This window comes from Solea solea, chromosome 14 (genome assembly GCF_958295425.1).
Source record: "Solea solea chromosome 14, fSolSol10.1, whole genome shotgun sequence".
NCBI classification, from domain to species: domain Eukaryota; kingdom Metazoa; phylum Chordata; class Actinopteri; order Pleuronectiformes; family Soleidae; genus Solea; species Solea solea.
This window is the reverse complement of record NC_081147.1, coordinates 14,077,774-14,092,555: the sequence shown is the minus strand read 5'-3', so window position 1 is coordinate 14,092,555 and position 14,782 is coordinate 14,077,774. Positions and strand designations below refer to the sequence as shown.

General features: G+C 38.6%; 1 protein-coding gene across 1 annotated transcript; it reads left to right on the top strand.

Moving 5' to 3' along the window:
• Positions 1-5,702: 5,702 nt before the first annotated feature.
• On the top strand, positions 5,703-12,480 carry rlim (ring finger protein, LIM domain interacting). Its single transcript, XM_058650235.1, has 4 exons — positions 5,703-5,865; positions 6,997-7,222; positions 8,653-8,757; positions 8,846-12,480. Exons 2-4 carry the CDS (start codon positions 7,054-7,056, stop codon positions 10,642-10,644), a joined length of 2,073 nt encoding a protein of 690 aa, XP_058506218.1. The 5' UTR covers positions 5,703-5,865; positions 6,997-7,053; the 3' UTR covers positions 10,645-12,480.
• The last annotated feature ends 2,302 nt before the right edge of the window (positions 12,481-14,782 follow it).

Below are 14,782 nucleotides of genomic sequence, written 5' to 3'. Positions count from 1 at the left end.
AAACCTTCAGTTAATGAGCCCTATTTAAGCCCAAGACATCTTGAAAACTCAAGATGGGACCATTTTGTATCGACGACATATCAGACATTGTCATTTTTTCCCCTTCAAAGTTGGAATGAATCCCCATTTCCTTTTATTAAGCATTTCTGTTTTTTCTTCTGGAGTTTAGAAGAACTTGTTATCTAAATTTACATTTTTACACCTTGAAAATTCATAAAAGCTCCACCCTCAGAGTATTTTTGTCAATGTTATTGTACAGGGACATGCAATATTTGCAAAAAAAAGATGATTATACTCTTAAAATCAATGTGCCAAAAGTAACAATGCTGTGTAAATGACCTCTTATATATGTGTGAATATTGGCTGTTCCGCTTTTCTATCCATTGGAATATTGGTTGCTCGGGTTGGAGAGTCCTTAAGAGATTTGCCACTACAGGAATTCTTTATTTGGGACTTTTGTCTATCCTCCGATGAAAGGCACCATCAGCTGGCAGTGGTACACCACCACTCACTAAACCAAATCAGAAAGACTGGATTTTCCTCGTTTCCCCCACTTTGTTTGCCAAATTCAATTTACCTCAACATTGCCTGGCACTGAGAAGCAACAAAAGAGAGGCAAAAGGGAGATGTGCTCTGAAGGCTACTGTAGATGAAGAACATGAAAAAAGAGATGTTTATATGAGCTTTCTCTGGACCAAGGAGAGTGTAGTGCAGATGTTTGAGGGTAAGCAAGGAAATGATTTGTCATCTGTCAGAGGCTGTGCCTCACTGAATAGCTGTTTTGTACAGGACGGTTCAAGGCGGTTTATTACTCATTGAGATTCTGATGCACGCATCAGTTGTGAATGGATATTACGTTTCTGCAGTTAGATTTAATCTGAATGTGAAAGCAGTTTTCAGTACAAATTGAATCAGTAATCTTGTAAATGAAGGAAAGCATGTCTGTGCATTGGCTCCACATACTTCTGTTTTACCTGTAACAGTATTTTTCTCGACACTCTCATGTAATTTATTTCTCAACACTGCCAAACTTAACACATTTCTCACTGGTGTATTCAGTCCTTAATTACTTTGGACAATTTTCCATACAATGTTTTTTTTACTATACTGTACTCTTTTATAAGTTGCCATTATCATCTCAGTTTAACTGGTCGGTATTTTTGGCAGAAAATAAAGTGAAAATCAAGGTCAAATGAGGGTAGGAATTAGAAAAACATATACTGGCTCTATCTGATCCAGTGTATTCCCAGGACATTATTAATAATAATTAATGTAGATTCACTTCTCCAGTGCCCTGAAATAAACCTACTTTAAAATGGACCTTATAATCATGTCTCATCTGCTAGATTTTTTTGTATAATTATTAATACTCAGGAGAAATTCAGAGCCTCTTCAAATAAATGCCCAAACAATAGACCTATATTTTATCTGTTGAACATTAAACCATTTTATAGAATGAGATGTGCTATAAAATGAAATTAATTTAAACACGGGATATGGGTTATTCCAACGAGCCAGTAATTGATAACATGTATTTGACCAGATTCATAATCAATCTTAGTCTCTTCTTTCTCTCCTCTGTGCCATGATCCTTCGTTTCTTTTCTCCAGTGTATCAGGGTTAGGACCAAGACAAGCTGCTGATGGGAAGCTCCACATGGGCCGCAAGCCTATTTAGTCTGCCTTCTCTTATTTCTGCCTATTGTCAAATTGAATGTACTTCTCTGAGTTCATAGTTTTTCTTTTCTTTGTTTTTAAAATGTGCCACTGTTGAGCTGCCTCATGTTAATGGTGCTAAGAAAGCTGACAAATCGTTTTTCTTTTTTTTTGTCTTCTCCTTTTTTTTGTTCCTTTTTTTCTTTGTGTTTTGTTTGTTTGTTTGTTTACCCAGAGTTAACAAAAAAGAAATGCAAAATAGATTAGGTTCCTAACCCTCTTTATGAATGTATATTATAATGTTATGTTTGATGTATTCACTTCATGATTCTTTGACAATGATTGGAATTACTTTTGCTCTTTTCATTAAAAGATTACCGAGCTTTATATATACTGTCTAGAGTTGTTACCAGAAGGAATCTTAATGAACTCTTGACACTACAAAATCTTGTATATTTTTTGTGTGCCAATTTGTAACATATTTTGTAAGTGTATATTTTTCTTAGAAAGTGCTGTGAAGTATTTGTGTGTGTGAGTAACCTTTTATGCGCCTCTATGGGCAGTGGAAAGGATATACAATGACAAGTTTCTGGTTTTAAAAACCAAAATATGAAAGTATCAACAGAAAACTAGAACTATTTACATTTTGTTGGGAGTTTTGTAATAAGACCATGATCTTGTTGTGAGAGTGTTGTGTTACTGTGCAAAACACAAATAAGCAAAGAAAAAAAAAACAGAAAACATGGGAAAAAATATAATTTGTGAACAATTTGCTGTTTTATAGATTTTCATGTAAATTATTTGAGTATTATTTTGTTTTTGTTTTGTTGTAATTGTTGCAAAGGTTTTAAATATTTGTGATCAAGCCTGTATGGTGATAATGTAATATTGGTAACTTGCTGAGTTTTGTAATAATGTTTATGGAGTAAATATACAAATTAAAATAAGATTTTGAATGCTGCTTTCTGAAGAGCGTTGGGTTGTGTTTTTTACCTCCCGCCCTTTACTGTAACTGCAGCATATGTTTTCATATTATTAGCTTCTTATTTAGTCCATTTAAAATAATAGTGGCAAATGGCTTAAATAATATACAACTAATATTACAAGAAACTAACAGATGTCTGGAGCGACGTGTAAGTAGCATAGCTGTTAACCAGCCCCTGTGACAGTAATCATATTATGGGCAAATATAATCTACTATATTCAATGCTTGGTCTTTTCACAAAATATTTACGTATAAATACAACCTTAACAAGTCCAATTAGTGTGTGTCTGTTTGTTAAGATTCGTAGGCGAAAGGCATTTTAGTTTCTACACAACTCCGGCTTTGGCTCATGTTTTTTTAATGTCATATCTAATTAGCACTCAGGGCCAGGCATTGCTAAAGTGACTGCTCATCCATAACTCTGAGCTGGGCTGCAGTGGTCCACACTGCAGTCACTTTGGCATGCTTAATTGGAGCTGGAGATACTGTCTGAGACCATAAACAGATCCTGTGATGTATGCCTCCAAAATTGTCAGGTGGTATTAGCATTGTTTTTGTTCTTTATTCACCCATAGCAGATAAGAGAGCAGGCAAATAATAAGATGGATTGTCTAATATAATGGATAAGGGGCACCTGTGGTTATTATATTTATGCCTGTGTGTTTTGTCAATGCGTTCCCGCACTTCATATACAATTACAACAGCTGTTTGTTGTTATTATTATTGTTATTATCATCATCATCATCATTAGAAGTAAAAGTGTTGTTATTATTATTATGACACTTTCAGTGTGTTCATTTTGGCACACTTTTTGGTTTTGCCTGTCAGATTTGTTCCAAAAGAAAGAATTATAATGACCAATATGGTGAGAAAAATTCAGTATGAAGTTTCAAACCCAGTAAAATGACAACAGTAATAGTCCTACGTAAACAACTGACCATTGCTCATTAGAAAAGTTGTGTGTTCAGTAAAGTGGGACTACTGCCACTTTCCCAAAACAAACTATCTTTGATAGCTGCAACTGTGGTCACTAACTAGTTTATTTGTACATTTCTTTTAAAGGTGGCCTTTAAGCAGATGCCCCAATTGTCCAAGGGTCACCACTGCATCTTTACTATAGCACACTGATGTATCTACACGGTCCCACCTCTGCCCACACAAAGGTTTTTAATAATTTTAATGATGTATGGAAATACACATCTATCTGAGACCAAGAAAGATAATGTTCTTCCACAGAACATCTATTTTGACCTGACCAATGTCATATGTTCTATTATATTAGTCTTGTGTGCAAAAATAATCTCTCAATGTGTCAGTGTGGCCTTCAGTGTGACAATAAATCTAACAAATGTGCCCACCATATTACCGGACTACAAAATTAGATTTAATGTTAATATGCTAAAGACATAACAGGGTATTTTATAAAGCAATTTGAACTTTGCAACTGATGATGCAGCATTAATCCTAAAATAAAACACCAGGCAAGATTATGTAGCCTACATGAGACCAACGGCTGCTTACAAATGATGATATACTATGTTTCCCATTTAAAGCCACTGGTGTGCACACATGTGTGCAGTCAGGATTCTACTGAAGGTAAGAGTATCTGCATTTACAACCACATGGTGGTGCTATAGTTGAACAGCAGCACACTGTCCAAAACAAACATCCTTTTTTCTAATGCTCTTCTCAGAACAGTCAGGTGACGAGTTGCCCTAAGCTGAGTCTGTCAGGCAGCCCCGCTGATGTGGCTCATGGCTGCCCACGGCCACAGCTCACCCCGCCAGCCTCCTGTGCCACCATTAGCAGCAGCTGTCGAGTCAAACGATTGAGCTTGTGTTAGTGTCCCATGGTGCAGATCGTTTTAATGCAGGCATGATGTCCTTTAAGACATATCTACATAGAATGATTTGGCTGGAAACTAAAGTACAGTTTTTATAGGTAACCAGCACAGGTGGGGCATCATGGGAAATTAGATGTGGATGGTCTTACCAAAAGGATAATAAAGGAAGGCATTTATATTGGTGAGGGAAAGCTGTAGGGGAATAACAGGGGAGAAGAATGCATGATCAACAGAATAAATCTGGGATAAACAAATCTGAACCCATCTCTACAAATCATCAGGAAACATTCATCAGCGTGTTTTTTTTAACAACAGAATTAAAGCATTTAAAGAATGAACTTAGATGTAAAGGAACTGACCACAGACTTGAAAAGATGTTTTGCAAATGACTGTGGAAACTCTAACTTACACACCTTATCTGTACATACAAATTATGGTTTTAGTAAGAAGGATTTTAAGAATGATATATTACCAGTGGGCCACATGGCGGAGAAGTGTCTAGCACTGTTGTCTTACTGCATATAGACCCAGGTCATATTCTCTCTGTGTGTATGTGGGGTTTCCCCCGGTTCTCCACAGTCCAAAAATGTGCAGAGGTTATTACTCTAAATTGATGGGCTGGTGACCTGTCCATTGTGTATGCCGCCTTTTGCCCTATGTCCGCTGCGATTGGCTCCAACAGGCTGCGACCCTCATGTGGAGGATAAAGTGGGAAACAATATGTTAATAAATCAGCAGTTGATAGTAATTATGCTCCAAATGAGATCAATTCACTGTTAAAGCGGCTCCTGTGGCAAATAATTTTAACATTTATTATCTAGTCTTGTTATGTGTTACTCATGTTATAAATGCTTCCTAATCAAAATGAACATAGATATCCACAATGTGTATAATTTCCAGTCTGAGTAACATTTATATACACTGGAGAGGATTTACAACATTTCAGATAATGATATTTTTCCTAACCACAATTGTCATTTCACATATCGTTAGGTTGTAGATATCCACAACATACACTATGACTATCCTCAATTCCATTTTAAGAACCTACAATCCTATTCTGACGAATCAAAATAAGGGATATTTATCTGTCAAAAATGATGATGCTGATATATATGTAATGTTAATTCCGGTAAATCAGCCCTTAGGTGTTAAAACGGCTTGCGGTAGACACCAGTGTGGTGCTGTGTGTCTACCTTCCAGACTAAACTCAGGGTGTACGTCGGTACTTCCTCAGTTTCCGGAAGATCACAGACGTTTTCCTAAAAGAAAGAAAATGGAATCCTGAAATCGCACTTAGCTTGATAGTGAAGCGTTTTTCTGATAGTATTTCAAGAACGACTGGGTTGTACGATAGCATAGTGACTAACATCAGTGAAGAGGTAATGTATCAGTTATTTGTTGACAGATGTTTTTTCGATTGTCTTTCTTTGCACTAGGCAGCTACTTTTAGCTGTTTGTTGAGGCACTGGTTGGTTTTAACGTCATTGATTGACGTCGTTTGCTCAGTTAGCTTGCGGTAATGCTAACAGTAATGTATTTTTAATGACACCTTTGTGTTTAGTTTGTGAGTTTTTATGAGTGCTCAACAGCAACACGCGGCCCTTGTTTACCAGTGACATTTGCGCTTTACGTGCGTATGCGTCATGTCAGTATAACTGAGGATTGTTTATCAAGAAGTTATTGGCTACGTTAGCACTAGCTATTAGCTTTCTCGTTGGTTGTGTATGTAGTTGGCCACTCGGCTATTTAACGTGAAAGCTAACTAGCTTTACCCTAGCGTACGCTCAACACAGATGCGATTGTTTGGTCCTTTGAGTAGGTCTGAGATAAATCGCATCACAACATACACTTCTGCGCTGGCTTCTGTAGGTTTTGTTCCATATGCCTCAAATACACTGCTTTTTCATATCTAGTGTTGTTAGTGTACGATGCTAATTGCTGGCTAAGGCAAGCTAAGCTAGATGATGCCATTTTGTTTTTATCTCGACTTTGACCAACATACTGCTTTCCCATGGGATTTTGAAACGGTTAAACCATCAAATAATTGACCGTTATTTACAGCTATTGAACGACAACATTCTGCAATGTGTTACTGTGAAGTCGGTTACGGTAAAGGACGGTTGTTTATCTACAGCGGGTCGTCTCTCCGGTTTGTAACCAGGAGACATGAAACCTGTTCACTGGCGACCGGCTCCATGTTTCCCTCAGACATGTAGTTTGTTGCATTGTGAGCTGTGTTTTGACCCAAGTTTCTTCCTAATTTCACATCGACAATAACTGATTTGACAGTGTAGTAATCATAGACAAGTGTACAGTGTAAATATGTGAAGTTGTGTAATATGATTTTCTTAATGATAATTGGTATTTAATAATTTTGCATGTTACCTATTTTAGTCACAGAGGTTCTTACTAGGTACACTTGTGAACATTAGACCAAGATTGAGCTAGTTGGGCAAAAACGTCTGTTATTCAAATGTTAATTCATCTGAACTGTTTTTCCCCTGCTGCAGCATTTGGGTCTTGCTGAAGTGTGGAGAACAGCCTTGGTCTCCTTCCCTTCTGAATCAATGGAAGGGTCTGACAGTATGGAGCAGGGTGGCAGTGGCCAATCAGAGTCACAGCGTAGAAGGCAGTTGGACCGCCTGGACAGGGAGGAGGCCTTCTACCAGTTTGTCAACAATCTCAGTGATGAGGACTATCGTCTCATGAGAGACAACAATCTCTTGGGAACCCCAGGTAATAAATCTCTAATAGGATTTTAGCAGTGATAGGTTTTGTGAAAGTTATTTGGCTGTGGCTGTGGAAAACATAGGGTTGTTAGTTTTAATATGAAATGAGCATGGCTGAGTATCATTACATTACATGTCATTTAGCAGACACTTTTATCCAAAGCGACTTACAATGGAATTGAGTACATTCAGCCAGGGGTGGAGTTGAACTTGCGACCATGATGTCTTTCGCACACAGGGTACCTCAAGAAAGTACTTGAAGAGTGCAAAGCTTTGCCAAGGCCACTCAGTTCCCCACAATGTTGACACACTTCCCTATCTCACAAAGTTTACAATTACTTAAAACAATTGCAAATGGTATCTGTCTATCACCACTAAGTTTGAAACATCTTAATTTGGCCTTAACCTACAGTAAGTCCCCAGAAAATGTAATCAAGATCATCTTTTAGTTTATGAGTTTCAGATTTTTACCTAACAAACCCCCAAACATGACATGAAATGAGGTCAAGTTGCATATGCTGCAAAGTTTCAATGTGCTCATCATTTGCTTGATTAATTGATTAGCTGTGTGGTCCAGAAAATGTTGTAAAATGTCGATCAATATTTCAAAATGTTCTGACATTTTATATCATAATTTATTAATCGTTGCAGCCCTAATCATGAATCATGAAGTCAACTGTTGGGGTTGTACCAAATAATATCAAAAGTTTTATTTTGCACTTTGTTTCTGGTGTGTGCACATTAGATGTCACCCAGTAGGGTTAATCTGTCACCCAGTAGGGTTAATCTGTAAATTTCAGTGTTTTGACAAACTGCTGGCATGTCCTTGCAAACTTTTAGATTTAGTTGATGAACATGTGTTTTTTGTGGCCTTTTGGTTAAAAAAGATGTCCTCATTCATCTGCACACATTTCTACATGCTCAGTACAATGAAAGGCATTATAAACTTTAACAGCCTACTAAAGAAGGCAATCCCTTTCTGTCCCAGGACAGTGAGAGGGGGAATGTAAATTTGGAGCGTCCTTTAGTGGAGCACCCAGCAAGGAGAGGGCATTGAATGGACAGTGACATGCCCTGGTAAGTCTGGAGGTTTTCAGTATTGTCCTGTTGATGTATTTGAAGACAGATTTATGGGCCTTTCTTTATTGACATGTGTACTTTTTACTACAGACACACATTTTACATGACACTTCTACCTGCCAGATGTGTAGTTGTTACTTGTCAATCTACCAATGGTTAGTGCACTAAATAAGAAAATGTGTGTTGTTGTTAAAACCATCAATCCCTGCCTGGTACCTGCAGGGTTTCTTTCTCAGCTAATGCTGGTGGTCAGACTTGTGAAGAGGAACAAAACTCTTTATATCCAATGGGAAAGAAATGTATGATTTTCTTTTTCCCTTTTCTTATTTTAATATCTGTGATTGTTATTTTTTTCAGGAGAGGTAACAGAGGATGAGTTGTTTAACAGACTTCAGCAAATCAAAGATGGTCCAGAACAGCCGAATAACAATCCTGGTACAGAAACTGGAGAAGAGCCAGTTGGTAGGTTTGCCAATTCTTCTCTTTATTTCTGTAAACATTCTATGACATTTTGATATGATTGTCACCTGTTTCTTCTGCTGAATTTCAGTGCAACCAGAAAACTCAGAGGATCCTGCTAATGGTGATAGTCTACTTGACTGGCTGAACACAGTGAGGCGCACAGGCAACACAACCAGAACTGGTCATCGTGGAAATCAATCATGGCGGGCTGTAAGCCAGACCAACCCAAACAGTGGTGATTTTCGCTTCAGCCTCGAAATCAGTGTTAACCGCAACCTGGCAGAACAACAGGCAGCTGCTGAAGGGGAGCAAGAGTCTCCAGAGGGTCAAGAGGTGGCTGCAAATGCTGAACCACAGGTTCCCATGGAGACAGAAGTGGTGGAAGAACCAGTGGTAGAGGAGTTGGCTGTCATAGTAGAAACTGAGCCTGAACTAGAAGAGGTTGTTTCACAAGAGATTTTAGAAGAATCTCCCAGCTCACCTGCTCCTGTGCCGATACAACCCCCGCTTTCTCCTTCTCCACGCAGAGGACAAAGGAGACCCCGAAGCCACAGTCCAGAACCACGCAGGACCAGAGCTCGTGCAGCCAGGAGCCGCTCCCCTCTCAGCTTGGATCAGCTAGATGGTCTTGGAAATGCTCGTCAGGCTCACACCTCACAAGGCTCTAACACTGCTACCACTTCTCCCCCTGTGCCTCAAATGGAGGGTAGTTCACGGACTCGACAACATGTTCTTTCCAGGCAAAGCACAGCTGACAGTGATGTTCAGCCACCTAGGGCTAGTTCAGAATCTGTCCCAGAGGTCCATAACGTTGAACCTCAGGAAGGAGAAGGTGGTGGTGGAGAAGGCGGTGGCGAAGGCGGTGGCGAAGGTGGTGGAGAAGGTGGTGCAGCAGGACGGCGCCCCCCAACTATAATGTTTGATCTTCAGGTGCGCCGTGTACATCCAGGTGAATATTGGCAAAGAGACAGCATTGCCAGCCGCACACGCTCACGTTCCCAGAACTCAAACAACACATTTCTTTACGAGAGTGAACGAGGTGGTTTTCGTAGGACTTTTTCACGCTCTGAGCGAGCTGGTGTGAGGACCTATGTCAGCACCATTCGCATCCCTATCCGAAGAATTTCTGATGCAGGTTTGGGAGAGGCAACCTCAATTGCTCTCCAATCAATGATTAGACAGATTATGACTGGTTTTGGTGAACTCGGCTACCTCATGGATTCACACTCAGATTCTTCAGATTCAAATCGCGGAGCTAGCACACCTACGGATCTCGGTGAAACCCTAAACAACCCCGATGCTGCTGCTGCCGCCGTCGCCGCCGCTACTGCCGCCGCCGCCGCCGCTGCTGCTGCTGCACCTGCACCCGCTGCTGTTGCACCCACTGCTGCTGCACCCGTTGCTGCTGCACCTGCTGCACCTGCTGCTACTGCACCCGTTGCTGATGTTGGTGGATCACCTGTGGCCGCTGGAGTAACAGCAAGGACAGTTGAGCCTGATGTGGTTGAGGCCCTCGCCACTGGACCACCTGCCTCTGGTGGCAGGGCTCGATCTCGGCCACCAGTTAGCCTAGAGGAGCCCAGCTCACTGCCCTTCCTGCGGCTTGCCCACTTCTTTCTCCTAAATGATGATGACGATGATCAGCCCCAAGGGCTCACTAAAGAGCAGATTGACAACCTCTCCATGCGCAACTTTGGCGAGAACGATGCCTTGAAAACCTGCAGTGTCTGCATAACTGAGTATGCAGAAGGTAACAAGCTACGTAAGCTTCCATGTTCTCATGAGTACCATGTGCACTGCATTGATCGCTGGCTGTCTGAAAACTCCACCTGCCCCATCTGCCGCAGAGCTGTACTGGTCTCAGCCAATCGAGAAAGTGTGGTGTAGATGTATACAGACTGTGGGCCTTTTGTCTCAGCTTAAATAATCTTATATCCCGAGTCCATGAGATGCTTTTGAGGAAAAGTGTCTCCACTGTTGAAATGTATTTCTTTCATACCATTTGTGAGTTTGATCATAATGCATTTGCAGGTTGGATATGAGGTGCTCCATACAGCGATGTCAGGACATATTCTTTCTCTAGTAAGACTCTTATTAATGCAGTCCAAAGTTACACACAAGCATTGCATGCTGTTTGAATCAACATTTAGTGACCAAGCAGTTTTTTTTGCACTGTACCTAATCATGTGCACAAGCAGATCTGTACTGAATAAACAATCCCCGGTTATAAATTCTGCACACCTGCAGGTAGTTCAGGCACTTCAATTTCTTTTGTATTGGCTCCCAACTGGCACCTTTTCTATACCATAAGTTGAGTATTGGTACAATATGTAGTTTCACCAGTTCAAAGTATTAGCTGTAAATAAGCTTGTAAAAATAATTTTGAATCATACTTTGTATCATCAAATTGGTTTTGGATTGTAAATTATCTCATGAATATTAGGTTAGTGTTGGTCTCAATCAATCTGTCATGGCATCGAAATTTGTTGTTTAACAAGTTGGTGGCATTGGTGTACACAGCAGAATTATTTAGAGATTGTGATGTCCAATGAATGTTAATTGGTTTGCCATTTACAATGTGACTTGTACTTCTTCATTTGGTTACCTGAAAAGAACAAAGCATTTTGGAGGGGGCGTATATTATACTCTTAAAATTCCCAGTCCATACTGAATTATAAAAAAAAAAACAGAACGTATAATGTACTATAATAAAGGGAAAGACAAATTCAGCTAGGTTACTTTTGGATAGCACACCTTTAATCTGGAATCTCAACAACTTTGATTAATAAAACAAATGAGCCATATTCATCATGGTTGTCTTAATATTGGTCGTAGATATTGGATTTGAAATCAAGTTGTTGGCATGTGAATAATCCTAATGGCAAAACTATACTTGCAGGCATGATGAATCATCAGACATTTAAACTTTTGCTTTATTTCCACCACTTTTTCCACCAAGAAGTTTATTTTTCTTTTTTTATTGCATGTGGATTTTTACAATCATTTTGTGCTGACATCCATTAGCTACCTGTCGGTTTCTTAATTTTGCCACCTTCAGAAAAGCTTGGCTTCATTTAACAACTGATTTTCTCTTAAGGTAATTTAGTAAAAGGACCAGAAATTGACTTTAACTGCAATGTCAACTCGACCTCAATTAACAGGTGATGATTTTTTTATTGTTTGGTTGTTGAAGATTACCAAGTCTGGAAAAAATATATATATATTTAATTTCCCCAGTATCCTTGTAAGTCAGGATGGTTTACTGTGCTTTCCCTCATGTCAGTGTGCAATACCTGCGAAAATGAAAGTAGCAATTTTTAAACCATGATATAAACACATGCTATTCTTTAAAACTTGTTAATGGCTAAAATCTTAATTGAGGACTTATTATATTTTAAAATGTGTTGAAGTTCATTTAATTTTCTGTAGAATTTGTATAGATTTTAATAGCACTGTTGCTGAACAGAAACACTGGCGGAAGGAAGAAGAAGTGCATCACAGTTAATGCCACCCCGTCATGTTTCTTGTTTCACTGTTTGATGTCTATACCACGATGAATGCAAGACGTTGTCATTCTTGAAATCCATAAACATGTAAATGAAATGTATGTTCCCTCTTAGGCCACACTTTAGATCTGGCCTTGTTCTGTGACCTACCCAGTGCAGTATGTTAACTGGGTGTTAAACGAAACTAACCTCTGAATTAAAGTTGTTATGCTACAAACCTTCCACCATGTATTCTGTACACAAGCCATGATGCTTTATCCAGATGTGCATATTATTAATTACTTTTTTTACCTCTCATAGCAAATGAAATAGTGTGCATATCCTTATATGACTGATATTGTCTGTGCCTGTTTGTATTTGGGCTTTCTTTTTTTTTTAAATGCTTCTGTTTAATTTAATTTTAATTTTTTATTTATTTATTTTTTAACATGATCCTAAAATAATGAAACATAACAATGGCATGTGGTGTTCCTTTCTCTCCAATGTAATTGTACTCCACTGTTACTAAAATACACATTGTACCCATTTTAGTTAGAACACCTGCTCAACAAAACATCAACTTTAATATACTACTTAACTACTTAATATTCTCACAACAGGATCTTACTGCAGAAACAAAGCAATGTTTTCCTGGAGCAAGGCATCACTGTGTTTCATTAGAGTGAGCCTGTCATACCTATACTGATAAGGGCCCTCCATGACTCCAAATCCAACAGTGGTTCTTAAGAGTGGCCTTCAATGTCTACATTACAACTACAGGACACACGTGGAAAGGTAGTTTATACTTTAATTTTGGATTTCGCTGTTCATATGATAATAGAAGCTCTAATAATGTTTCAATGACACATTGTCAAATCACCATCACAAACCAAGGCAGGCACTGAGACAGGGGAGATGCAGGGGACAGATGGTGATGGTGGTGGTGTTTCTGCATCTATGCTGACTTATATGACCTGAACAGAACCATTGTGTGATCAGTTAAACCTGTGCTTCTCCTTGCAAAAACAGGTCAAAATGGCTGCAAAGAGCCATTTTCATTGGATCACATTATATTGACAACAACTGCGAAGTCGCTTATATGTACCTGAGCAAGTGTTCAAGGATTGATGCTGCAGGTATGTGGATTTTTGAAAACTCATTTACAAGATAATGGAAGTTAATAAAAAAGCATAATCAACAGTTACAGACCCTGAAGGAGTGACTTTTTTTTTTTTACTATAACATAACAAACTGCCGTCATTGTTCTCCCTCTTTTATTTATTTTTTTAAAATCCACAATAACAAGGTATTTAAACACAAAGGTCATAATTGTTCAGTCCATGTTTGAGAAGACTTAATTTTTGTCACATTTGGTCACTGTCAAAGTCCAGATTCTGTGCTTTTTTATTTCAAGATTCACACTGATGGCAAATGACATTAGATTATAAAGACAATATATCCGAACAAGTGCAGTATAACTCTAAAATGTGTTATATACTTCCAGTATGTTTAATTTGGTTGTATTTGATAGTATTTGACTGCATTTTATAGGAATGGGAATCTCCAGAGACACCGCAATAGGATATTATCGCAATAGGATATTATCACAATATTTAACACATCATGTGATGTTATCACAATATTGCATATTGCGATATATTCACGCTACAGCTCTAGTGAGAGTGAACACTTGGCACCATCTAGTGGACTGAAACGTCAACTGATTTTAAAAAAATCTGTAAGTATACTGTAGTATTTTATAGTATTTGACTGTATATAATTTGTACACATCTTAAAGCTTTCTTTGTTGGATTGTTTATTATTATTAATGAGGTGATTAGGCCTACCATTTGTTTTAAAACTGCTGACTCCAGAAACCTACACAAAACAATTCCTAGGCACTCATACTGTGTGCAACTGTCCTTGTGCACATGGATATATATACAGTGCTCAGCGTAAATGAGTACACCCCCTTTGAAAAGTACTATTTTAAACAATATCTCAATGAACACAAAAACTATTCTCAAAATGTTGAATATATATAAGTTTATATAACATCTGTTAAACTTAAAACATGAAAGTAAGTTCAATAACATAACTTAGATTACACATTTTTCAGTTTTACTGAAATAAGGGCGATGCAAAAATGAGTACACCCCACAACAAAAACGACTAAACCTAGTACTTTGTATGGCCTCCATGATTTTTAATGACGGCAGCAAGTCTTCTAGGCATGGAATGAACAAGTTGGAAACATTTTGCTACATCAATCTTTTTCCATTCAAGAATTATCTCTTTTAGAGACTGGATGCTGGATGGAGAGTAATCCTCAACTCTTCAGAATTCCCCATAGGTGTTCAATTGGGTTCAGATCAGGAGACATACTTGGCTACTGAATCACTTTTACCCTGTTCTTCTTCAGAAATCCAACAGTGGCCTACGATGTGTGTTTAGGATCATTGTCATGTTGGAAAAGTGCACTACGACCAAAGGCACGGAGTGATGGTAGCATCTTTTCTTTCAGTATAGAGCAAAACATC

Coding starts and splice junctions, on each gene's coding strand:
- rlim (XM_058650235.1), top strand. CDS start 7,054: ATGGAAGGGTCTGACAGTATGGAGCAGGGTGGCAGTGGCCAATCAGAG. Junction 7,223..8,652: donor CAATCTCTTGGGAACCCCAG/GTAATAAATCTC, acceptor TATTTTTTTCAG/GAGAGGTAACAGAGGATGAG. Junction 8,758..8,845: donor AACTGGAGAAGAGCCAGTTG/GTAGGTTTGCCA, acceptor GCTGAATTTCAG/TGCAACCAGAAAACTCAGAG.